The sequence below is a fragment of the Alosa alosa genome, chromosome 17 (genome assembly GCF_017589495.1).
Source record: "Alosa alosa isolate M-15738 ecotype Scorff River chromosome 17, AALO_Geno_1.1, whole genome shotgun sequence".
Taxonomy (NCBI): Eukaryota; Metazoa; Chordata; class Actinopteri; order Clupeiformes; family Clupeidae; genus Alosa; species Alosa alosa.
This window is the reverse complement of record NC_063205.1, coordinates 17017646-17044099: the sequence shown is the minus strand read 5'-3', so window position 1 is coordinate 17044099 and position 26454 is coordinate 17017646. Positions and strand designations below refer to the sequence as shown.

The 26454-nt window shown below is 40.7% G+C and overlaps 3 protein-coding genes across 7 annotated transcripts; 1 reads left to right on the top strand and 2 right to left on the bottom strand.

Annotated features, from left to right (window-relative positions):
• Positions 1 to 546: 546 nt before the first annotated feature.
• LOC125310689 (nascent polypeptide-associated complex subunit alpha, muscle-specific form-like) lies at positions 547 to 4926 on the bottom strand. Its single transcript, XM_048268328.1, has 2 exons — positions 3271 to 4926; positions 547 to 1980 (listed from the first exon to the last, which is right to left on the bottom strand). Exons 1-2 carry the CDS (start codon positions 4817 to 4819, stop codon positions 1544 to 1546), a joined length of 1986 nt encoding a protein of 661 aa, XP_048124285.1. The 5' UTR covers positions 4820 to 4926; the 3' UTR covers positions 547 to 1543.
• Positions 4927 to 9432: 4506 nt separating this feature from the next.
• LOC125310655 (general receptor for phosphoinositides 1-associated scaffold protein-like) lies at positions 9433 to 13237 on the bottom strand. The gene is made up of 8 exons (XM_048268278.1): positions 12988 to 13237; positions 12662 to 12705; positions 12493 to 12547; positions 12290 to 12377; positions 12022 to 12115; positions 11471 to 11537; positions 11075 to 11141; positions 9433 to 10797 (listed from the first exon to the last, which is right to left on the bottom strand). Exons 1-8 carry the CDS (start codon positions 13147 to 13149, stop codon positions 10379 to 10381), a joined length of 996 nt encoding a protein of 331 aa, XP_048124235.1. The 5' UTR covers positions 13150 to 13237; the 3' UTR covers positions 9433 to 10378.
• A 1651-nt stretch (positions 13238 to 14888) lies between these two features.
• c17h7orf57 (chromosome 17 C7orf57 homolog) lies at positions 14889 to 23448 on the top strand. 5 transcript variants are annotated; one of them, XM_048268617.1, is made up of 8 exons: positions 14889 to 15031; positions 15646 to 15716; positions 16002 to 16178; positions 16283 to 16388; positions 18852 to 19008; positions 21520 to 21599; positions 21735 to 21841; positions 22117 to 23448. In XM_048268617.1, exons 2-8 carry the CDS (start codon positions 15680 to 15682, stop codon positions 22167 to 22169), a joined length of 717 nt encoding a protein of 238 aa, XP_048124574.1. In that variant the 5' UTR covers positions 14889 to 15031; positions 15646 to 15679; the 3' UTR covers positions 22170 to 23448. The 5 variants fall into 5 exon arrangements, with proteins under 5 accessions (XP_048124574.1, XP_048124576.1, XP_048124575.1 ...); XM_048268619.1 differs by having other exon boundaries at positions 14921 to 15031; positions 15632 to 15716; XM_048268618.1 differs by having other exon boundaries at positions 14926 to 15031; positions 15626 to 15716.
• The last annotated feature ends 3006 nt before the right edge of the window (positions 23449 to 26454 follow it).

Below are 26454 nucleotides of genomic sequence, written 5' to 3'. Positions count from 1 at the left end.
TATCAACATGCAGTGTCAAGTTTATGTGCAATTAAATTGACTTTACATGTTATTGACATAACTCCATCAAAGCAACAAGATGACATGGGATATTTTGAGTGTGTTCATCTTGTTTTTTAGAGTGACGTCAACATATTATTACAGCCTAAGCATGCAAGTAGAGACATCTTTTGTAAGACTGTGTGTGTTGTAATCAAAGGTGTTGACACTGAAGTACGATGGTCCTCAGTGTATTTCCATGTCTCCATTAAGGAAGCACTGTGTATGGGAGTAAATAATTATTAAGGTTGTGTATAAGTAGTTTAAGTAACATTAGTTTATAATTCAAATATTGTTATTTGATTATTTAGAGGTTTGATTATGGAATTTCCCATTAATGGCAGATTATAAACCAGTTCTAGATAAGTAGACTAGAAAGGAAATTCAGGAAGCAGCCAAAGGCAAAGAAGGACATCTAGTGGCTCAACACCGTAGAAAATCAACGGAATATCTACTTACTGTAACCATTTTGTATCCTAAAGCAAAACATACAACATCAAAGTTTGCATTTATTGTGTGGCACAACAATCACATGTAAAACACTAGCATTTACTAGAAACATCACAGTGAAAATAATACATTGTCCCAACATAGTGAACAGGTAATAAAACAAAAGCCTATGAGGTAAGATGATATAATGATACACTGTTATTACATACCATGTCCAAATGGTTGCTATAGTAAACAGTAGAGCAAGTAGATCTAAAAAAAGATCTAAATCTAATAAAAGTCAGATCAAAGACCACATTCATTTTCAGCCTAAACAACAACGTCATACAGCTGAGACACCAGTTTGTGGCACCTAGAATGTTGCTTTTGCTTCTGTCTTCAGTAAGTTGAATATATAATCTCAGAATGTACAACTTATCTAACTGATTAAAGGTGGTAAGACATAGGAAAGTAAAATTGGGCGCAAGCTTAAAAACATAGGAAAAGTAAACATTTAACATTGAGAACATGATGAGTGAGATTGTATGATGCTAAATTACTTGAGTTGTGTTTGGATTCATGAGTTTGGGCCCTAATTTAAATGACAGGCAAAGATATTCAATGAGCAAAGTGTCTCATACATGAATTAACACCATTGTGTGATGTGCTTCAGTTAGACATAGACTTTGTACTTTGCATCTAAAAACAAGGAAGTTAGGGAAATAGCACACTGAGGTAGGCCATGTGACCCGAATATCTGTTTACAGCCCTTGCTGCAAAAGAAAAAAAGATGATTAAAAAAGCAAAATAACTTTAAGTATGAAACATCAACATATAGGACAAAGCACACAGCCTCCAGAAAAAAAGGAAAGTGCAGTGTTCATATAAAAATATGAGATTTTGTACTTGGCCCACCATTTAAATTAGGCCCTGTTGTTTGTCAATAGGACAATGTTACATAGCACTGATGATAAATGAATGATGATGAATGATTTGCTCAATAGTCACACATGATGAATATGTTCTGATCTGTTCCTAATCATGTCACTATTGCTTCCATCTCTTTCTCTCTAACCTAGAAACTCATCATGGACTCAAACTCGTCAATTCTCTGTTTGGTGTTCCCTTTCTTGATCTTTCTGTAACAAACCGTGTTGTACTTTTTGTTGGCTGGTTGGCCGTCGGTGGAGGCAATCTCCCCTAGCGACTGGGTGCTCTGTGAGCTCTGCGCTCCGTTTTCGCGCTGTGCATCATTGCCACACTCTTCGTGGTCTTCTCTCTCCACAAACTCCAGCTCTGCTTCCTTCTTGTCGCTCCTGTCTTCCTCTGGCACAGGTTTGTCACGCTGCTCACCGATTGGCTGAGGTTTGCCATACTGCCCAGGGATTGGCTGCCCACTTGGTTGCTCTTCCCTGTTCACCTTCAGCGCATCTGTGCGGGGTTTGTCTGCCGACGAGGCCTCCTTACCCTTCTGCTCCATTGATGTTACTTCCTGGCCCACGGCTGCAAAGTCTGTAAAGAAAGAGAGAAAGAGATAGATACAGTAGATAGATAGATAGATAGATAGATCGATAGATGACCAACATGGACAAATTAACATACAGTCAGATGAACGTATGTGCATACATACATACAAAGAGACAGGCAGACAGAAACAGACAAGCAAGCAAACAGCGCAAAATGGAAGGCAAAAAATAGAGAATCAGAGATGTAAACAGACAGTCAAGGAGACTGGTCAAGCTTACTTAATCTCTTATTTAGTGCATTCATGCCATGCTGGGCGTGAACAGCTTGGTAGAATTCAGTCCTGGGATAACTCTAATTGCTTTCCTGAAACACTCCAAAGAAGTGCTTTCATAAACTCTGGTATGATTTTGGTCCAGAATAATGGCTGGCAAGCACTGTTCGGCACAATTGTGGAATTTTAATTTAATTAGAATTAGTGGACGGTGTCCAGCATAACACAATATAAATCATGAAACAATGTGAATAACAACAGACTTAAAGGATTGGGATTTTGAGTTTCTGTGCACAGAGACTTAAAGGTTATATATAATCTACACCAAATATGTGATCTGCATAATGCCTGATTTACACATTTGAATGCATTCCTGTAAAGCCTGATTATTCAACTGAGATCAGCAACAGTAATCTGCATTTAGTCAATGTGACCAATGTCCACATATACATTACGTGCTTTATCACCAGAAAACTGAATGCCAGAAACATGGCACGCATACACGCACACACACACACACACACACACACACACACACACACACACACACACACACACACACACACACACACATTCTCACACACACACACACACAAACACACACGTGTCAAAGCACAAATCCCTTTGACGTCTGTTTTAGTCAACCTGAGAAACAGGGGGCTACACTCTGGAAAGCACTGCAGTATCCTAACTCTGAAATGAAACTAATGACGGGTCTGAGTCTGCACTTCTGCAAAACAAGAACATGTCTGATATAATGTTATTTTTAAACAAGAAAACATTTCTTACAAACAACATCTGTCTAAAGGCCATTCAATGTCATTAAATTATATTTTTGGTAAAGAAGTCACCTTAAAAATAGTAACTATACTGCATTTTACAGTAAACAACAGAGTTTTTATTACTGCACAGTTTTTATTACAGGTACTCTAATGTGAATGACTATGTGTCACCTAACTAATGTAAGATAAAGTATGGCAAAGTGACTGGTATTTAGCAGACTATATGTATATATGTATATGTATGGCTGTGTAATAAGGCGGAGATGTGACTATGATGATTACCTGGTGCTTTGAGACCCGAGTTGGGGCTCTCAGGCATTGCATGCAAGCTGGCTGGAGGGAGCACGCCTGGCTCTGGAGCAGTGGCCTGAGGAGCAGGGGCAGGGGGCTGGTCACCTGGCTGCTCGTCCTGGTGTAGAGTGGTGGTGGCGGTGGCGGCGGTGGTGGTGGTGGTGGGTGCCTGCCCTGGAGGCTCCTCCGGGCTGTGGGAGTCTGGCTCTGTGGAGGACACTGACTGTTGCTCGGTGCTGGGTGTTCCCTTGCTGTCCTCGGGTGACACAGCCTCTCTGTCTGCCCGCTCCAGGGCTGGGGCTGGGGCTGGGGGCGCTGTGTCCCCCCCCTCTGGTTCATCGGAGGCTGGGCTGTCCTGCTGGTCCTGGCTGTGGTCCTGCGGAGCGGTGGGTAGGCCAACTGGGGAGGAGCTGGCCTCTGGCTCTGGTTCTCGCTCTTGTTCTGGCTCTGGCTCTGGCTCTGTATGTACTGGGTCAGACTCACACGGAGAGACGTGGGTCATCGAATTTGTCTGTGAGGGACTGCTGCTGTCCTCTTCCTCCAGAATTGTTTCCATCATTTGGGGTGCGGGTGACAAATTGAAATCCCCTGTCTGGAGCTTTGCGGATTCACCTTCAGGTTGTTCTGTGCTGGACACATCTGTCAATGGATTGCAAGTGTCACCTTCTTCCACATCTTCTCCACCAGGTGATGGGGAAACGGTTGCACTCACTTCACCCAGCTCAGGCTGTGATATTCTTAAGTCCATCATCTGATCAGCCATCTCATGCTGTTGCCCTGAGGCTGGGCTGGTGGTGTCATGGAGGATGTTTTCTTGAGGCAAATCACTGGTGTGATTAAGGACTGCTGTAGGGGTTTTTGACTCAATCTGTGGTACTTTGCTGAAATCTGTGGTTGGAACTTCTTTCTCCATCAAGACTGACTCAGTGGCAGGGCCTTCCTCTTTGTGTGATGTTTTTGGACCACTCAACAAGCGAAGGTCATGATCACCTTTGTCTATGTCTTCAGAGGTTGCACTAGTGATTGTCTGTGGGGACGGTTTTTGGGGAGAGCTGTCATCTCGAACTTCACTACTGTCGTTTCTAATCTCTTCATGCTCTTCCTGAGTCGAGCTGAGATGGTGCACAGCGATCGTGTCTTCTGAAGGTTTGAGGTTTGAGCTGTCTTGAGCAGTCTCATGGTTGTCTTTAACAGTCACATCGTCAGCTAAGATTTCTGTGAGATTGTGGTCAGACACTGAGACCTCAGACTGACCATTCTCCGGAGGTTCCTTCTCAGTTTGTGAGTCAGACTGACATTTGTCACCATCTCCGTCCACAGAGCAGGGGTTCTTGTCACCACACTGGATCAGCAACACATCCTCAAGTTCATTCTCGTCCTCGTCATCCTCCAGAATGGATGCTGTCGCTTCCAGAATATTCTCAAGGCTTAAGATGTCGCTGATACCTCCTATAAACTGCTCAACACATGAAGAAATAGTGGACCCTCCGTTGTTTTCTGACCCTTCCAATTTCTCTGTGCGATTCCACAGGTACTCCATAACAACCTCTGATAATGTAGCACTCTGTGAGCACAAATTGATGCCGTTATTTTATACCTCTCTATTTCCTCTCCTCTCCTCTCCTTCCCAGGAAAAAAAACTCAGACTTCAAATTCAGCTTGCAGTCTCTGTGGTCAGTGTGATACTTTTCAGCTAATCTGTCCACTTAGGCATCCAATTAAAACCTCTGTTGAGGGCGGTTCGACACAAAGACACATCCTCCTCGAGAGCCCACTGAAAGCCCTTATAGAAAGTGCCAGCTTCATCACGTTTTGTTTTTATAGGGATTAGCATAGAGCCTATTTTCCATAACTACCCTGTTCCCTGGCCAGGACAGAAAGAGCTGATTGTGCTAAATGCCTTAAGCTGCAATGCCTGACCAGTGTGTGGGTCCACCTAGCCTCACCGAGCCGCAATGGGATTAGTGTTCTCTGGTAAAGGGCAGGCAGTCTGTCTGGCTGACCCAAACAACACGTTAGAAAGCAGGTGAGAACTGAGACTGTGGCTCTCTAAATCTTTGTCACATGTTAGTTCATATGGTTATTTAACATACACACAGTGTGATGTAATTACATAATGTACATTACCTCATGCGTTCTTCATGACACAGGCTCATTCTATGGCTCAATCATTTCACAGCACAAAACAATTGTAGTTTGTATTTGTGGTGTTTATTATGTTTTCCCAGTGTTAACATTATTGGTTTGTGTCATTGCATCTTCATATACCTGACTTTTTTATGGCATACAATATGCAGGGGTCACATAAGGTTTTAAATTCTTGCCAGTACTACTACCACAACCTCCATCAAGTTTACACTCCTCCTCTGGACATCAGCAGGGTTGCCAGATTTTTACTTCAGCTTGGAGTGAAATTTGTTACAAAGTAATGTATATGTATGAGTTTTTTATGTGCATGTGAGGTAAAAATAGAGTATGTTAAATGTAAAGTCGTATGTGTATGCATGTTTTATGCCCGATTAATTTATTTATTTGGAGAGCATTCATCGGGACCTCACTCTTTCACTCTCACTTCCTCTTTCCCTGCCTTCTTTGGAAGGTCCCTCTGCCTCCCCTCTCCTAACTCTTCATGACAAATTGTTCTCATGTCCAGGAAAGTCTCATGTATTTACTGTAATGATAACAGTCTAAAGAAGAACTTAAGGTGTGGTGCATTCCTTGATAAGTTTAGTCGTTCAGCGATAAATAACACCCTGATGCCAGTAAAGCTTGATCTGGGTCGGTCATAGTATCATAACATCATTCATATGTTGTGATTTTTTTCCTTGTACATGGCAATGAAAAACTCCCACTCAGGCATAAAAGATGCATACACATACAACTTTACATTGAACATACTCTACTTTTACCTCACATACACATAAAAAACTCATACATATACATTACTTTTACAAACACCACTTTTGCCTTGCATATGCACATGAAAAGCATGCACACATTCTTCTTACCTTGCACATACACTACTTTTACTTTGCACATACACCACTTTTGCCATGCACATAATAAACTTAAAAAGTCTTCATCAGACGCCTGATGAACACCAGTATATTAAACCCAAGTTATAGTTTAATTAAGTGTTTGTCCAGCACCCGTTTCGGTTTTTCCTCTTTATACCATAACCTACTTTAAGCCCTTCATAAAAGACGTCTGAGTTAACATTTTAATTATGACCCAGCAGAGTTCCTCCCAATCTGTATTTATTGCAGATATACACCTGATCCAGAATCGGTGATCATAGGGGTCCAAGTAGCTATTGAAATGTATCAGTTGCAGCTTATCTATGGACTGAACTTTGTTTTGATTGTGCTAATTCAGTATGTCTCACAATCACAATCACAATCACAAGATATTGGCACCTATGTCTTGAGTTATTGAAATATGTCAATTTCTGCGCCGTCTATGAATTCAATTTCATGAAATTTGGCATTTATGTAAAGAATTTAGTAGAGCTGCAGGGAACAAAGAGCTTCTATTCCTATTTCCACCAAGTCTCATGTGGCCCAGTGTTTTGGTGTCCTGGGAATCAACCAAAAATCAGTGACAGAAGACATGGTAAGTTCAGCCAGTTAAGCTATATTTATTAGAGCCTGACCGATATGGGATTTTAAAGACTGATACCAATTTTGAAATTTGAGGATTTCAAAAACCGATAAATGATAAATCAGCAGAGCCGGACAGTAACAGAGTACATTTACTTGAGTACAGTACTTGAGTACAATTTTGAGGGATCTGTACTTTACTCGAGTATCATTTTTGGGGAGTACTCATGACTTTACTCAAGTACATTTGAGCGGCAAATATTGTAGGCCTACTCTTTACTCCACTACATTTCTATCCATAACCGTGAGTACCCATTACTACTTCTAAAAAAAAAGGAAAAAAGAAAAATCTCGGAAACCCTCAATTTGTTGTTTCCCTCTCAAACGTGATTGGATTGTGCAGGCGCCACTGATTGGGACAGCATATCAGGAATCACCTTCAGTTTTCCGCCAAAGTGAACTCCATGGTCAGATTTAGATAAGAGACGAAACCATGGACGAAACAATGGATGAAGACGCAGCAGGTCCATCCCGGGAATGTGCCAACCTGTGACCCCCCCTCGCCAGACTATTTCAATTTTCTGAACAAGTTAATGATAGTTTTCGCTTCAAGTGTTTCAATTACAAAATGGTATTTTGTATTTGAAATACGTATTTTAAATACATGTATTAGAAATACTGCCCATCCCTGGCAACATGGTAAAAAGATGAAAATGACTTGATTTTACTCCAATTCCTTTTACATTCTCCAAGGTATTAACATTAACATTTTTCATAACTCCATGTAGGACGTTTCTGTACATAAATGTAAGCACTGTGGCAGTAGTAATGCAATATTTAGAAAATGTAGGCTACTCTTGTACTCTTGATACTCAAGTACTTTTAAAAACAAGTACTTCAGTACTTTTACTTAAGTAGACATCTGACTGTTGTACTTTTACTTGTACTTGAGTAAAATTTAGCAAAGGGTATCTGTACTTTTACTCAAGTAATGAAGCTGTGTACTCTGTCCGCCTCTGTAAATCAGCCGATATTCATTTTTAACAAACACAATGTAAAAATGTACTCTTAGTGTATTGAAAAGTTCTGATCAAGACATCAGCACATTGTGTCTAACTATCTGGTATCAAAATGAAAAGCTCTTATACGATAAATTATGAAATAATTATTATGAATAATAGCGTCAGGTCTTTGTTCTTATCTGTGATAAACACCATTGCCACGATAACTTTCAAGGTATTTTATTTTGTGCTTTATACTGGTATTTTTTGTGCTTTTCACACACCGTTAACAGCATTAAACAGTGCGATTCTTTTGAAAATGACAAGGAAAACTGCATAATATAACGTCCATACTCTCATATGACTTAAGGCTCGCCTGCGTTGCCTCTGTGGAATGGCTTCGCATGTTCATTTTGATGTGGGCACCCATGTTAATAGGTTACAGCAGCCACAGTGCCTCTGCCATATCCACATCTCAGGTACAGCTTGAACCGTGCTGTAACCACAACCCAGAAAATAGAAGGGACGCCAACTTTTTCCACTTATTGCGAGCGGTTCTGTGCAGAAATACCCTGGAAAGACCAGTTGATCATTTGTGTTTAAAAGGAGAAGTGGAGGCTACATGTCACACATTGGCCAAAATGAATATCAGTAGGCTATTTGGCTTTCCTTTACTTAATTTTAAAATAGTTATCAGTCATTATAGACTAGGCTATAGACTATACACTGATAGATCGGCAAATAGCCATCGGCCGATGGGCTCTAATATTTATCAATTTATGTTTGATGTAAATTTTGTCTATATCCTTTGAATTTTTTATCATTTGAAATATGATAATGAGCTGAACCATGTTTAGTTTTACTAACAGAATAATAAAATAGCCTCACCCTACTCATTTTAAAATAATTCAGTAGCCTATGCTAGTTCAGGTTCAGGAAGCAACCTGTCCTTCCTGGTTCACTTCTAACTCTTAGTGTAAAATTTCCTTAAACAGAACCTAATAATTTGGCAATGATCAAAGTGATCACATCTCAAGTGGTTCATATCAATGGTGAGACATCAATCTGTTTTCTGTTGTATTGTTTTTGCTGTATGTAACTGGTGTCACATATCATGATTTACACTTCGAAACTCCGAATTTCACATAGCCCACTGTCCCCAAATAAGTGTAAAAATATGGTTCTCTCAAAATATGTTCTCAGTAAACAGCTGCAGGATTTCTATTGGTGTAGAAAGAGTTAGGGTTAGTGTTTTACACACCACCAATTAACTATTTTATACAGCACTGCTTTTCAATAACTGTAGTAGTGTGTAGGCGTGTTGCTGAGTTGAGCTAAGCTAATTGTGTGTGGAATGAGAATAAGCAGTCACTTCCCTTTTTATAGTCGAGCATATGATAGCTAGCCAGGCCTTTCCTGCTGATGACATCTCTGCCGCTTCTTGGGTAAGCAGAAGCATCAACGCAGATAAGAGACGTCAGCACCACAGTGTGAGCAAGGGAAGTTGCTAAAAAACCCATGGCGTGTGAAGAAAGGACATAGTCAAAAAGGTGTCAGATGGACTGTTTTAATTAAACTAGTGTGCAGACATGAGAGGACATATAAATAAAATTAAATAATAGAATAAATTACAACAAAGACAGTAGGCTATTTTAGGATGACTGACTGACTTACAATAACAATTCAGTATTTACAACTTGACCATAAAAAGAAATGGTGTGAAAACTACTATGAGCTATGAAAATAACCAGTCTACTTTGGAAAACACTCTGCAGGAGCAATGATTTTAGGAACACAATATTTACATGTCTCAGCTAATGCTTCATAATTTGATGTCTCAGAGCCCAGGCATCAGAGTATGACAAGCTTCAGAAGACACGCCATAAAGACAGACAGCAGACAGTATCACTACAGGCTACACCAGGCATGTAACTGAAGCGTTCGGTTTGCCGAGCGTAAGCTGCAACAATTACCTTCCACTATAATCAGTGGAACTGGCTACACCAGACGTAACGGCGGTGCGTACATTCAGAAATATTAGACCAGTCTTATAAAACTGTTTTTACGCTCCACAAACAGTGTAGCATGGCAGTAAGATAATGTATCACATGTGTTCATATTAATTTCCCAAAGAACACATACATTTGATATGTGGTTTTCTTGCCGTGGCTCATCTGGTAGGCCTACTTGGTGCCAGACAACAACACCCAGATCATGCATCAGTAGAGTAGACATGCTTTTAAGAATGTAGTTGTTACACAGTATAATCAACCAGTTATCTCTTTATGAGTTGATTTCAACACTATTCTGAGTTTACATGGTCCCATTTCATTAAGTGTTAAAACAAATTTAAAGGCTAGAGCTTGTTACTGTCTTCAAATCAAAATTGTGTCATTTAACACCTTCCGTGTTAAAAATAACTCTTAATTTATGGAGTTTAACACTTTTAGCAAAAGTGAACTTTACAGTGTAGAATAAACATAGATGTTTGAGTCCTTGTCATACATCCACCTTGACCCCTTCCTCTGCCACAGAACCCTGAGAGTTTGAAAAGAGACCGGTGAACCGGTTCCGGCCACCACCCTGCTTGGCTCGTCGTTTTGAAGGGCTTCTGTAGAAGGACACTTGGGTGGAGAGTTCCGAGGAACTCAAGCACAGTGGAGAGGGAGCGTCGAGGTGTGACAGGTGGGCTGAATCCAAGAATGTGAACGAATGCCGGTTCTCTCCATTGGATGGGACAGCAGCGAGCGGACTGAAGGAGAGGTCCTCCAACACCGAACACAGGGAGCTGGCGTCTGTGCTTCCCCACGCACTCAATCGGCTTCCACTGCTGCTGCTTCGGCAAGAGCTGCCATCGTCCCCAGGTAAGGAGGACAGGGACAGCTGGGACTCCCCAAGCAGACGATTCCCCAGCTTTTCTGAGGGCGGAACGCAAAGGTTACCAATTGTTTATTTTTTTTCTGAAGGAGTGTAAACACACAACAATGAATAAAGAGGCAATTTCCCCCTCCCCCACCACCTCCTTCCTCGCCTCTCACATGCCTGACCTCAGAAGTGTTTTCCGAGAAGAGAAAGGGCACTAAAGCAAGCTCCAAAAAAAATCCACCCTCCCCCGGTGTTCTTCTGAGACAAGACAGGATGTGTGTTGCGGTGTGATGGTTGGAGGCTTGCAGAATAGCTCAGAAGTTCCCTCACCTCCAGTTAATTGTTCTTCCCTCGAAGCCAGCACGTAGAACTCAGTTGACTTTTCTTTTAGACAACACTGTGGTTAACACATTTTGAGGTTGATAGAAAACGGTAAGGGTAAGGTCACTTTAGGTTATCAACACAAACACTGCTCTCAAATCACATGAGGATATGCCAACTTTTGGGGAAATTAGATTATTTGCAGTCTACCCAGACTTAGATTAGTGTAAAAAACATTGGTGTGTTCCTTTAAGTGGAGCACCTAATCACTTTTCAGGTCTCAAATTAAAACAAAATGTGAAAACAGAAAAAAATAAACTTCATTTACTAAAAGAATTGTTTCAACACTGGTGACACATACATGACTAATAGGCAAAAAGAGGTAGTAAGGAGAGGGTTATGCACCTTCAGCTGCCATAATCTCCTCTTCAACTCCAGTTGCTTAGCCATGACTGCACTAACTGTTTCCAACCTGGAATATAATCCAACAAAGAAAGATGTAGCCCAACATTAGCACAAAATGTCAGGGAATTCAGGTGAAAAGTTGAAAAAGTTTGGAAACACTTTATTCTACACCATGGTTACTATACTATCAAAACACCATGAAGTATAGTGTATGTTATTTAGAGGAAATGTCTAAGAGCACAATACTTTTAACATTGAGGTGTGATGTATGTTTATGTACACTTGTGAACACATCTGAATATTGTACCTTGAGGTTTTAAAAATTACTTATTTTCCAGGTGAACTAGTGCTATTTTATGTTAGTTTACAGTTGTACACAGTTGTAACTTGTCGATATGACATGTCGATGTGACATGTCCCCAATCCTTATTATACAAAGAGCAAATTGACGCCTAATGCTGGAAGCTTTTACAAGGATGTAAACGTTTGCCGTATACGTCAAATAGTCCCCGAAAATCCCCCTGCTTGTGTTGCTGTGGTAAGCATCTCACCTGATGCTGAGACCAGAATTCAGAATGGTGTCAGTGATATGCTGATGAGGGAATTCTGTTATACACACATCATTTACCGACACAAGGACATCCCCTGTGAGATGGAGGCAGGTAGACAGAGACAAAAGTGAAAGAGAGAGAACGAGGGAGAGAGAGAGATAGAAATGCTGGGTTTAAGCAGATTGTGGAGATAAGATATCCTGTTTTCATGCGAGTTTATGCCACAAGAAATTCAGAAGGTCATAGATGTCATGATGAAGACGCTCACCAGGTTTCATGCCAGCTTTCTCAGCTGGGCTGTCTGGGCTCACACAACTCACAGACACTCTCAAGTCCTCTGCAGGGCTGTCGTTACACTAGAGAGACAGAGAGACCGAGTTAGACCATCAGCCACCATTCAAACAAAATGATCACAATGAACACAGAACTCACTGAATTTCAATTGATAAATTACATTTCAATGGAGCTTACCATAATTTCAAACCCAAACGTTTCATCATCTTCTTTTTCCAATACAAGAGATCTTCTGTACAATACATGTATGAGTGAGGACATGTCATCTTAACACATATAAATGTCATTAGGTTTGACAAGTGCTTTGAAACATGTTTATACATACATAGGGAACACAGTTCCTTACCGTAATGTGGCAGGGCAACCTAGTGGCGGTTCTGACTGATTAACCTATAAAAAGAAAAAAGACATTCTCATCTATATGTACAAAACACGACAGTCATAATGGAATTACGTCCCTTCGAACTCTAATAGAGACAACTTTTTAAAACCCCTCGATTTTTATACACTAACCCTTTAAAAAGAGGGACAACTTTGAACCAAATCATAATATGATATGAAGACAAAAGGCTTTACCAATAAGAATTAGAAAGTGACATCTTAACATAAGCCTATTTTCAAGGCTTACGTGCTTACATGGATTTACCCTTCTTGGTCAGATTTAAGACTCACCATCAGATCCTGACCTTGATTTGAATTCAAGTTATGATCCCCAGGGTTTGTGTATCCATGGTGTTTGTGGCGTGAGGTCAGTTTCCCCCACAGAGAGTCTCGGACACTGTTGCCCCTCCGCACCAGCTTTCTGAAGCTCTTACCAGGCTTTCTTGTCATCATTCTTCTTTGGTGTCGACTGGGAGCAGGATCAGGAACACTATGATCAAAACTTGTGTGCGAGCTGAGCTTACAGTTATGTGTGCGTCACTCAGCGGATGTTGCAGGCACTTCGAAAAGCCACAAAGTCTGGGTGCTTGGCTCTTCTCTCTGTCTCTCTCTCTTTCTCTCTCTCTCTCTAGCTGTCTCTCTGCCTAGGCGTATCTATCTCTCTCATTTTCAGTTCCTCAAACACCAAGTCACCTTTAGTTCATGCAAATGTTCATGTAAATGTGTATTTCCACATGCTACCCTATCTTGTCTATTGCAGAATGCAACATGGTGTGTCTTTTCTCTGCAATGACAAGAGTTGGCCTACAAGACAAGAGTTGCTTTGCTTAACCCATGTCTCATAGCCTGATTAACAGGCTTTACTTTAAATGTGTGACTGTTAGCAAGAGTCCCATGAGGAAGTCCGAGACATTTTTAGTTGTAGTAGGCCTATACTTTTAGTGGTTACACCCAATGATTCAGATTAGTAGCACTAAGATGAACACTTGCATAACTATGACACTAAAATATCACTTTATCAAACTTCATTTTATCAAGCCAAGGTATAAAATACAGATTTCTCCTGTCTCTGAAAAATCCACAGGTGTCTTATCCAGTGGAAAATTAAAATAGCTTGATTAATGTTTATTTAATGTATGAGTCTATATTTTATTTCTGAGCTTGAGGTATGACAATAGGCTACAACCAAAGTCGTTCTACATTATTTCTCTGGCACTGCGCTTTCTTTTCTCAGCGGCCTGACAGATCAGCCGCTAGGTGGCAGACGTTTGCTCATGGATGGTGTTAGCGTATCCCCAGAGCCCGTCTACGGAGAGCCTGCCCACTCCGTATTAAGTCCCATTGTACCGAATTTTGGTTGCAGTTCCACCAGATTTCCACTGGGGGCGATTGCCATGAGTGCAGAATGGAGCTAGACGGCTAAATTTGTGTCTTTCACCCGATTGTCGTTGACAAATCTCAGATTTGATTGTAGTTTGTATAACTTCAACATGGGTTATATGTCAAAAGTTGAATGAACGAGTACTTATGTCCTTTTGATTTCTTACAGTTTGGGTCATTGTTGCCCATAACACGCTAGCATTGTGCTAATGAGTGACATCATTGACACGTTTGAAAGGCTTTTTAGAACAATTAAGTGACTTTAAAAATATAATACTCCACCAAGTATATTTTCTTTGCCTCCCCTTTCGAATACAATATTCAAATTACTTGAAAAATGATATCCCGAGAAAAGTGGATTTTGAGGGGTACAGCTCCATTGACCTCCATGCATTCTGCACTCGTGGACGAGCGCCCTCATGTGGAACCACAAAAGGAACTGCAACCAGTTCAGAAACCGGAAGTTTTCCGAGAGTGGCAGTTCTCCCCTTATTAGACATTCTCTGGTATCCCATAGGAGGGAGCTTTTTTCGGTTCCTGTTTGTGGATGGAGTTAGGATCATAGGTTAGGATCCCCGTGATACCGATTAACAGGATCTGGTATTGTGATACATGTCTTTATGTTTGTTATGAGACACAATATGGAAAAAAAAGCTTAGGTGACGTAAAAGCCACGCGTTATTTTTATTTCCTTGAGTTAAATCATTGACGGTTTTTAAGAAAAAAAGGGTAGCCTAGGATGTTTTATAGAGAATGGATTCAAACACATCTAGCATATTTTCCAAACCAAACAAAAATAAAATAGAATCAAATAGGAATTTTATTAAACGGAAATTAAAAAAATCTCCCCTCCCATTTTGAAACGTAACATCCGTTGCAGATTTAACTCATTCCGGCATCATTTTAGTGGCATCATCTTGGTAGCATCCCGAACTATTCGCCTCAAATCAGCATTGTAAGTAAGCAAGATTAAATTTCTCTCTCTCTGGCACATAACATACTATTTGTACAATGTTTCATCTACAAATTAACGTGCATGTGGATTAAGTAGTATTTTAAGTGTACAACATACATTTTTGGTTGAAGCAGCTGAGTAATGTTAGCTTACTGTAGGCCCTGCCATGTAGGCTAAATGGTACCCAGAAGGCGTTTCCGAGGTAAAGCAGTGATTTTATCCCAGATCGGGGGTCTTTACTGTCAGCAATTTTCCAGTTTATTCTCGATAAAATATTACTAAAGAGATTGAGTTAAGCTCGCCACCCATCGTAACTGGGTGGGGTAGGGTGTGCCTGCAGCATCCGAAAGAGCTATAATAGCTTGCAGGTTAAACAGAAAGCAAGCAAGCAAGCTAATAGCTAGATTAAATGGCGAATCAATTTAACATTAATGTCGGAAAGATTGATGGCAGACACAATCGTCTGAAACTCGAATATATGTGTCGTAACATAAATTAATGAATGAATGCATGTCATTGTTCTTGTTTGCAGAGTAATTTGCAAGGGTTTGATTTGTGCGTTAGCTTATTGTTATATTGATGGTTCAAATCCAGATTAAGCCTCCCTCTTTCAGCAATTCCTGTGTTCGATTCGGACGACTAGCAAACATGAGCGCTGAACTGAATTACCGACGGGCAAAGCCAGGTAAAAGTGTCTTCGTTTCTGACATATCGTGCCATCTCCCAAGTGATTACTGAATTATTCATACGGTTTCGTTCCTTGAGGTCTTTAAGTACCTTAATAACGGTCCCATTGTCTGTATTTGTGCATGCTTAGTTTATGGCTTGCAATGGCTTTTTACTTGATGCGAATTTGCTATATCAGTGCCAATGCATGTAAAACATTAGGCTAAATGCTGTGTTGAATGACTTGACGTGTGATGGATATTGTGTAATGCCCTAATACCATGGATCTCTATCCTCCACCCAGGCAAAAAGACATTTCAGAGTAATCCTACAAATGGTGTTGTTGGCCCAACTTCTCAGATCCCTGGGCTGTGTCAGACTGCCGACACCGCACCAGAGGAAAGAACCACTGGCCGGCGGGTGGGGATTTTTGAGAGTGACTCAGATTATGTTAAGCTGGCCAAAGGAGGAGGGCATAAAGGTTTGTAAAGGCCTTGCTAGAAATCAAATGTTAGACTAATACGTGTGTGCTGTACCTTTTCCAGGGGCTTTAAGTTGATCTTTTGGGGGTGGGTTTTATTTCAGGATTGCTCTCGCATGACGATGTGGAGGAGGAATGCCAGGGGGCCAACTCATCCTATAGGCCCCCTGATTGGTTCTCTGCAAACTCTGGGTCCAGGTCCCCGTTAAGGTAAGGCTGTGCTTGTGTGTGTGTGTGTGTATAGGTCACTAGTACTGGACAGAGGTGGAAAACTCCGACATTAGAAGGTAAAAGTCCTCCCATGTTTTGATTCTACCTGTGCTCTTAACACAAGTTATTTCACCAATTAGCTGATCTACCTGGTTGATTTCGTTTAGTGTATAATTTGAACATGTAGGGTTCAAGTTTTTCGGTGAAGTGGTAGCAGTAACGGGAAGGTAGCCTGCGTCAAGGCGGGAACCCTGAAATGGATGACACTTCTCTTTTGAAGTGAATTTAAATAAACCAATTACATGAAACCAGCCTTAAATTCTGATATGTCTGTTGGCAAATGAATGTAAACATACCTTTTACTGTAAGAAAGGGACATTCTGCTAGCCTGGAAAATTCCACAAAGTGAATTAAGTCAGACTTATGATTGGGATTCCTTTCCAACACTTGCATCGCGACAGGCACTAACATTAATATCTTTGGTAAGGCTGGACCAATCACATTGATCAGAGATTCCTAACATTACTTCCTACGTCACCTAAACATAAGAAACTGACAATAATCAGCATCAACAGTCAGGAAACAATGTATGCGGGTCTAGCTTTGCGGTAAATACATTTCTTCCAACTTCATTTTTTGAGGCTAAAAGGAGATCTAGGACCGAAGTTCATGAGGATATTACAATAATAGAAGGTCTTGTAGGCTACTGCTTGCTGGTGCTCCTGCTTTATTAGTAGCCTATATTGCAACCCTCTGTTTCCAATATAAGATGCACCATTTTGCTGGTATATCTATTAGGCTAATGTGCAAACGATTGCCCTTTTTGCAAGTTCCAAATATATGGATGGATATATTACTTGATAGAAAACAGAACGACCTCAAAGTCTTTGGCTCGGCACCCAAACTTAAATCAGGTAGGCCTAGTTGTGTAATTTCTCTTCAAACTATTTGATCTTAGGCTACTGTATTATGGAAGATATGACTAAGTGCTTACTGGAAAATAGATGCATGAGAGCATGCAGGTGGACGGGAGTGCACTCTAAAGTATCGTCACTTATTCTAAAACATAGGCTACAAAACGCATAGGCCTGCATAGACAACGCCAATTGGCTACATTATTTCCAAACATTACAGATAGTAGGTCTAACATAGTATTTCAACGCATGACCAAGAATCAAGGCAGATAAACCACTCTTCCTATGCATCAAAACTTGCGGTGTTGTCAATTCATCCTGTTTATTGATCTCTTTTTGCACGTCTTTCCAATTAATTCTAACGGCATAGGCTATAGCCTATCCCATCCATTTGAGATTAAACACGATTCAGCGCAACTCATAAGTGAATATGTAATATCATATGTTTTGCTCAAAATCGTATTGCTATGGATTAACAAAATAACAATCTGGTCAGATGTGAGATGGTATTTAAAATGGGCCTGAAAAGCTGTAGCCATGTTTTGGAGAATTGAATTGCTTGGAAGAGCAGAAGAAATGCTACTATGCTATTATTCTTTGAAAAAGTACTCAGATCAGATGCGCAACAACATTGAGATTGTAAGTGCTACTGTTATAACATCGGACGCGTTCCATTTAAAGGTATTGCTCAAAACTGCTACTGGTCGGCTTTTAACCAAATCTTTTATTAATTAGCTTAGACTTGACTCTGCCCACTTCCTGCATCTGACCGTCTCTGGCTGCAGTGCGCCAGCACTGGTGGCAAAAAATGCTGCAGAACTCGGGGCCATTTTGTGGCAAGCTTGGAGTTTTCTACCTCTGGCTCAGGGGGTGGTTGCTATTGTTTGTATTGACCATTTCATGTGGACCTTCTTAATGAGTCCTTGCATCACAGTGAAATACAGCACTTGAGGGATTCGGGAAAATGTTTGGTTTGGTTTTCTTAACTGATAAAGGGGAATGTTAGTGGGGAGCACAAATGAACGTCTTTCATTTGAGTGGCTGTTTTGATATTTTGGGCACTCTGTGTACTGCATCATGAACAATCTGGCACATTAATTCAAGGAAGACAGAAACTGTTAAGACAACTTAAATGGTCTTCAACAGATCTCAGGACCCATTAGGTTTAGGAGCTCTGGCAGAAATTAGAATAAATTGGATTACTATTGAGTGTGGGTGTGCACACCTTGCACTGCCCTAAGATGGGCAAACCAGAATGAATTCTACATCTTAGCATAGGTATTCTGTTGTTACACCCTCCCCCCCCATGGAGTTACCTTCTGCTCCTTTTACGAGCCAGTTCTGAGATCTATATCAAACTGATTGCCCTCACTATAACTCTACTTCCATCTTATGATTGAAGAATCTGATTGAGGGGAAAATGTCAGTGTTAACGCATGGCTACACAAACAAACCCCTCCAGTGAGCTACGACTGGGCCTTCCCGCTCCGTCCTGCTCCGGCTTGGTATCGTTCCGGACGTGTAAATCACCATGGTCTTGTGCTTTCAGCCCAAGCCAAGCGTCTTCAGCTGACAGCACCTCCTCCAACGGAGGCCGCAAGAGTCCGTCCAAAGGGGCAGCCAGGTTGCTAGCTGCTCCCTTTGGCACGGATGAAATCTCCCCCTGGGATCAAGGCACTGATGCCTTTACCGCTGGTAAAGACAAGGTGAATGGATCAGTCCCACTGGTGGCTTCGTGCCATTATATCTCATATATCCATTTTTTTTTTGCAATCACCCATTCCAGCAGCATGTCCTCCCCCTGCCACGCAGTAACTGCTCATTCATTGCATTCTTTTATTTTATTTATTTATTTATGTATTTATTTTTGCATTTTCTTCTGGTTTTCTGTAATTATTTTCTTGTTAACCATGGTTTTCTTCGTCATAAAAAAGACCGCTGACCCAGCTGAAGAAGGTTTGAATGCTTAGGCTTGTAGCTGTTGGGGGGTCTTCCCCAGACTTGTGAGGGAATTCAGTTCAGAAGTTTACTGAAGATTAAGAGATGTGCAGTTGGGTCATGTAGCATTTGTTCTTAGCTACCAAAACGGTAACTGGAATAATAACACCATCCCTTTCCCCCCCAAAGCGGCTATATAGAGTTTATAGACCAATGAAAGTCTATGCTACAACTGTTGGAGACTATCCAAAATACCCATTGTTACAGGCAGGCTGCACCAGACATGTATAACTGAACTGTTTGGATAGCCTCATCTAATGAAATCAACAGATGGTACAGTGCACACTCGAAAAAAGTAGCCCAGTCTTCTTTTACGCTCTGTGAACAGAACGCTTCAGTTACGTTATTGGTGTAGCCTGCCTGTTAGAGACTGCATAATGCCGTTTCTGCTTATAGGAAGAGCCAAGTCCATACGATTGCCCTGATCACAGCCCTTGTCAATAGTAAACTTTCTGAAGCACCTCAAGCCATAATTCCAGGTGGTTTAATGGCAGACCTAGATAAGATAACCTAGAGGAAGTTGTAAACCTGATAACATTTTCATTTATTCATTTAGCGGATGCTTTTATCCAAAGTGACTTCCACAATGCAAAAAATAAAATCTAACCAAGTGAATATTACGATAATCTAGATCAAAAAATCTATTTGGTATTGTTTTTAGTATGAAGAGACTTACTTAGTGCTCTCTCGAAAGACCATTTTAATTCATTTAAGAACATTTTGACTCATGGGCGGATTATGAACTTTCGGGCCCCTGGGCCCAGATGTATTAAGGGCCCCCTTACTTATTGTCGTATATGTGGGAGGGGGGGTTTGGGGGTCCTCCCCCAGAATTTTTTTAATTTGTTTGATGTGATTTCCTGTATTCTGGTGCATTTTGGGGATGGCCAATACTAAATTCAATCAGATTCATAGCCTACATCCTGATTTGTTGATATTGAGGCAATGATTCCATGCAAAGGCTTGGGCTTCAGAGCCCCCTGACCTCTTGGGCCCCTGGGCCTGGGCCCAGTAGGCCCGTGCAGTAATCCATCCCTGCTTTGACTTATTTTAAGGAGTCTTATCAAGGCAAATTTACTCAATGCACTGGCAGACAAATTTGCATGTTTTCAGGATGAGATGTCTTAAAATAAATCAAAGTCTTCTTAAATTAAGTCAAATGATTTTACGAGAAAGCGTTAGGTAAGTCTCTTTATACTGAAAACAATACCAACTAGATTTTTTGATCTTTATATAAAATGAATAAGACTTGGTTAGATGTTTTTAGATAACAAGTTTTTGCAGTGCATATGTCAATTATATAACAAGGGCCATTGTCCCCAGAACAACTTTGGGTTAACTATCTTTCTTAGGGGCACAACTTTTCTGGCTACTGCATACTAGCCCAGCTCCTTAGCCACTTCATTACCACCTCCCCTATACTGATGATGATAGAATAGCCCAGGGGCTTCAATATCCAAACTGCATAAAGCCAAAAGGCTCTTTCTTCTATTAGGATGTTTCACACTTCCTCTGGGTTAACCCAGATCTGTCACTTAACCACATACTCGGAATACACCCCAGGACATGTGTCCTACTTGCCCCATAAAGCATTTTGAGATATATATGGTTTATTTACTTTATCTTTATTTTTCTGTTTGGTAGTGTGTCACTGTGGTCATACTTGCACTTTGTTCTCTGTCATTAATGGTCTGGATATTTCTGGATACTTCTGAAAACGTGTAATGGAAAATAAATCAGTGGGCGTTGTTGGCTTTTTTTTTTTTTTTTGTCCCCATCTCCTTCCTCTGACTTGATGCTTTGCTCATCATTCAAAGTTCCTCTTCTATGAGTTTCATTGGTTTCCATTATGATTTGCCACATGCGACTTTTGCTTTCTTTCATATTTGGAAATATAATTATTGGTTTTGTTTTAATAATGAGATTCTGTTCAATTTGTGCTAAATACGTGTTGTATTGTTCAAGTTCTGATGTTCACATATTACACACTTTATGTACTAAAAGGGAGAGACACACACACACACACATCAACCATATCTAGTAAATGAACACTATACTTGGAAAGTGTGGACATGGTTCCACAATTTAAGTTGTATGCCTTTTTGAAGTCACAACAAGCAGGTCCATGAGGCAAAATGGAGGGAGGGAGGGGGGCGGGGCAAGTTTGTCAGTCACTGAGCTCATCCTAAACTGTTCTGTTGTTTTCCTGCTAATAAAAGGCAAAGGTGGGCCATGCCACTAATCAGATGGAGAAGCTGACCATGAATGATTCCAAGGAGGTTGGAAAGTTCAAAAAGATGTGAGTCCCATTTCATTTTCTAATAACTTCCTGTCTCTAAATGAGGAAGGGCTTTTTCATATTACTAGTGCTGTAAATGTCAAAAATACATTAAATCAGCAAGGTTCACTGAAAGGTCAACTCCTTTTCCCACAGATCGCATGACAAGAAGTCAGCAAAAGATCAAGTCAGCATGTCTAAGCTTTTGAGTTTTGGGTACATGGAGGAGGATGAGAAGAAATCGGTCGATGACGATGCTTCCAGTAAGTGTTCCTGCAGCTCCAGATGTGAACTTGTGCGTCATAACATAAGATTTGTCTAAAGGCATTCCATAGAGCCCAGCTGGAACTTGAACAGTCAATATTTTAAAAATACAATGCAGTTACTTATTTATTTAGTGATTTATTTACTTACTTTAGACATTAGGGATTTTAGACATGAGACATTTTAGATAATGGAGTCCCCAATATAACCAAGGTCACTTGTGGTGCTTGCTTGCGTGCGTGTATCCATTTGACTCTTCTGTTTTCTTCGGCAGGTATGACATCCGAGCAGACCAGCACCATTGCCCCAGAGGACGAGCTGGAGTAAGTGGTGGCCTGATGGGGAGGTCTGGAGCCCAGGGCGTCCCTCCCAGCTGCTTCACCACCCATACTCACATCAGTTACATGTCTTGTTCTTTAACATCTCTGTCAATAGGCCAAGCTCATACGGAACTTTTTTTTCCTTTTGTAAACGTTAATGTTGTTATTGTACACAAATGCCAAGTGGTACAAGTTCATTGGTACTATATCATTTTTTTGTTGTTGTGACTGCTAAGAGGGCAAATGTAGTGGATGCGTTCAGCCTCCAAACAAAAGCAAGGTGCAAGTTTGTGTTTTTTTTTTTTGTTGTTTTGTTTTTATCTCTCAGGCACTTTTGTTTTTTCGTTGAGGTTTTAAGGGCTCCGTTTGTTGGTGTGTGAGCTCACTGTTAACATTGCACACCCCACCCACCAGAGCAGCTTTTGGAACTGCAGCAGTGAATCCTAGTGTGAGTTTACCTTCGTATTTATGCAGTTAGGCTCTAGATATGACCTAGATGAACACATTTTGTCATTAGTAACTGGTAAGTCATCCACAAGCAAGAATTAGTGTGAGAAACGCTCCTGGATCAAAAATCACGTTTTCACATAAAAAAAAAAAAAAAAAAGAATAGCTAAGGAGACTTGGAAGAGCGATAGCTTTGATATTGTCCACTGGTATTACAGTAGTACACTTGTTAACTTACTGATTTTTAATTCCATCAGAATGGTCTGTCCATCATTTTATTTGTCTCAGAATTGAATTAGATCGCTTTTTGAACGAAATCTCTGACGAAGCTTCACTTTGAAGATGCATGATGTGATGGAACTGAGTAGCTCCTCATCCATTTCCTTGATCACTAAGAGAGCAAGTTACAACACTAACCTAAGTCACTCGTGGTGCACAGAAGTCTCTGTTTTGAGTGTGATATTGTACTATCTGCTTTTCTTAACTATCACTGCGATTCTGAATCATATGTAAAGCTGTTTCATGGTACATTAAGAGCTGAATTGGCTCCGGATCTCTCTTTTCCCTTTGTTGCTGTATACCTGTTCATGTGGGCCTTTCCAAGTGAGTTGAGGTTGAATGTACAGTAACGTGTTTGTTGCTTTTATTGCTAGGATGCAGACAAAAGTCGTCCACACTGAAACTGGTTGGATTTTGTAAGGGCCAAATAATGGGAGAGGTGATCTAGGCCTATGCCATGGAAAGCCTTGTATGATTGTTTTTTTTTTTTTGTTTTGAACTGACCAGTTAACACTTGCTGTTGGATTTGAAACAAAGTTCAATGAAGATGTCTGCATGTACATGTGATGTGGTGGTTGTTTTTTTTTTTTTCTCTGACTACGTGAAGGATGTTAGAATATAATCTGGTTCTCGACCCCCCACAAGGGTTCCAGGTTCTTCAACATAACTTTAGAAGCTTAATCCCCCCCATTCAATATATAGAATATAATAATAACACAGTGTACAGTGTAAATTAACATAACTTTTCTAAATGATTGTACTATTTTGTTTGCAAAACACATTTTACAAGCTCAAATGCAGTTTATTCCTGCAAAAGAGGTTTACATGAAATTAATGGGTAATTGTCTTTCCACCAAGAAATTTAGGAGGTTTATTTCTAACAAGAAGTAATTAAGGTCCAACCGCCATCTTGACTTCATAGAGAAGTGGCTTCCCCTAATCTGTTAATTGGAAGAAGTTGAAGTGTGCACAAGTAAATTAATATCACATTCCAACACACCTGAAATCACCATACAACAGTAGGGTGTTTTAAAAGAGTTGGTTTGCATAAAAAGAGGCCTGTTTGAAATCCTCATATTGAATATTGGATTCTCATTGCCATAGTGCCATCTTCTGGAAAGACCAAAGAGTTATGAGTTTGTCCTCTGGATTCAAACACTTGGAAATAGGTATATGAATTCAGCCACTCTTATCAAATAATTTGATTTGAACCATCCATACATACGGATAGATGAGAAACTTTCCTTCAGTCTGTCACATTCACGAACAAAATCCTTGTCACCTCTGGCAAGACTGTTGAGCCAAATTAGAAACTTACATGCTCAAACCTTAAATGGACAAAAATCTATCCATTCAGACCAGAATCTGAAAAGATGGGAGATAAACTACTAGCAGATGTAAGTGAAAAAAATATCTACCAGTAACACCAACTTGCACACCACTTCAAACAAGATGCTCCTGCTTTGGGAAACGAGACAAACTGAAGCTATTTTGAGCAGCAAAAATAAATGTTTGTAGGCCTATAAATTATAATTTCAGCAACTTCACCATACCCTTTTGGCCCTGGAGCTGTAGAGGTCATTTTGAAGTGGTTTAACAGACCTTAGCATTGTTGTGTCACTTATCAGTGATCCCATAATACTCAGAGCCTAAAGTGTTCAGGCACTGTGCCTGAATTCAAAATTGAAATTGGCCAATATGCCTATACAGGCCTATCTTGCCAACTTCAGGCACAGACATTTTCTTGGTTTTCAGCCCTGAGTACTAAATAATTAAAAAACTTGCTGTAGCCACACCTCTAAACAATTTGCAACAATTTTTGTATGACTGATAAGTGTTTTTAATGAGAAAGTAGAAATGTCAGTGTCAATTGTAGAAGACTTGATGTTACACCTACCGTAGTTAAAAGTCTAAGGGACATGCGGCGACATAACCCATCAACTCCTCATTAGTTAAAAAAGTTAAACACTGAAACCAGGAAATGGTCAAGCGACCTTCCAAAATAAAGGCTCGAAATGTCCTCGAAACCCTGCAGCAACACACTAACCAACAGACAGAAAAATAAACACCCACCCAACTCGGGCGCACAATTGCCAGATGCCTGCAACTTCTCACACAGGTTTGTACAGTCCACACAATACACGACTACACTTTACAAGTCACACGACCAAATGACCGCCAATCTGCTGCTCGGCCCAAATAGGTCCTCTGTAGCCAGCTGAGATTTTTTTTAAGCTTGCCCAATTAGCCCGATAAGGAGCCCTCACTTCCAGACAATTAAGGAGTAGGCGGAACCTGGGCACAAAAGAGCAGAACAGCAGAGCATCCAAACCCACTACAGCTGTAACACCCACTCCCATGAGAGCAAACATATAGTTTGCAATAACAGAAAGTATGAATTTCTATGCATTATACACAGTGTATTTTTTCTCTTTTTTAATGTAAATATTTCTTTAATTAAAAATAATTCGATGTTGTAGGCCTGAACCAGCAACGCCCAGCACATTAACCGCTGAGTACGGTTGTACATCTGCGCCAGAAACACAAGGGGGTTGTGGTCAGTGTACACTATGACAGTTGATGGACTGGAGCCAACATATACTACGAAATGTTGAAGGGCCAGAAGCATGGCCAAGGTCTTCTTTTCAATAGTGGAGTATCTTCCCCCCCATCTTGCAACAGCACTGCACCAGCTCCAACTTAAAAGGAATGGAAATGTTAGGAGCAGCCAGAACAGCAGCAGAGCCTTACATGCATCAAAAGCCTAACATCCATCATCCCAACCAGAAGGGCTGCATAATGTGATGAGCGGAGCCAACACCACAAAGAAATTCCCAGGAATCGGAGTTCACGTCGGGTTGTCGGAACTGGGTATGAAAGAATAGTAGTAACCTTGACGTCCACTGGATGTACCTGCCCAAGATCCACCTGTTTTCCGAGATAAGTCACCATGGCCTTACCAAATTCACACTTGGGCCAAATTGAGGGTCAGGGAGGCCCCAGTTAGATGTTGATGAACACCACTTTCAAACTGGCCATATGGTCTTTCCAGTCATTAGAAAAGAACACCACATCATCCAAATACACGTTACAATCAGGGGCGTCACTAGACCTTATTCACTGGGGCACGTGCCTTAGTAAAAGTCTCCAGTGCCCCAGTAAAATTCTAGCGCGGCTCTAGCTTCATTCATGAGCGCATCTCCGTGCCTGCTTTAATCATGGCTCGAGCCTGTCACTTACCAGCCAATAAAAAAAACAAGGAATAAAGAAAGGGACCATAATAGCCAATCAGGAAATAGCACCTCTGTAGCTGGCTAAGATTGAACGCAACAACCAATGAAAATCGTTCACATGATTCTTTCGAGTGTTTCGTTGTACTGCACACACATACACTGTGGAATACGCTGGAGCTCGTTACATCATTTTGAGCATAGAGTAAGTCGTCCCCTGTTTAATGTTACAACAAATTGATCAAGACAAATTGATCGCTGTTAGAGAGTGTTACCCACATAACTAGCATCTGTTTTTCAATGCTTAGCGTCATTGTAGCCTAAATTTAGCAACAG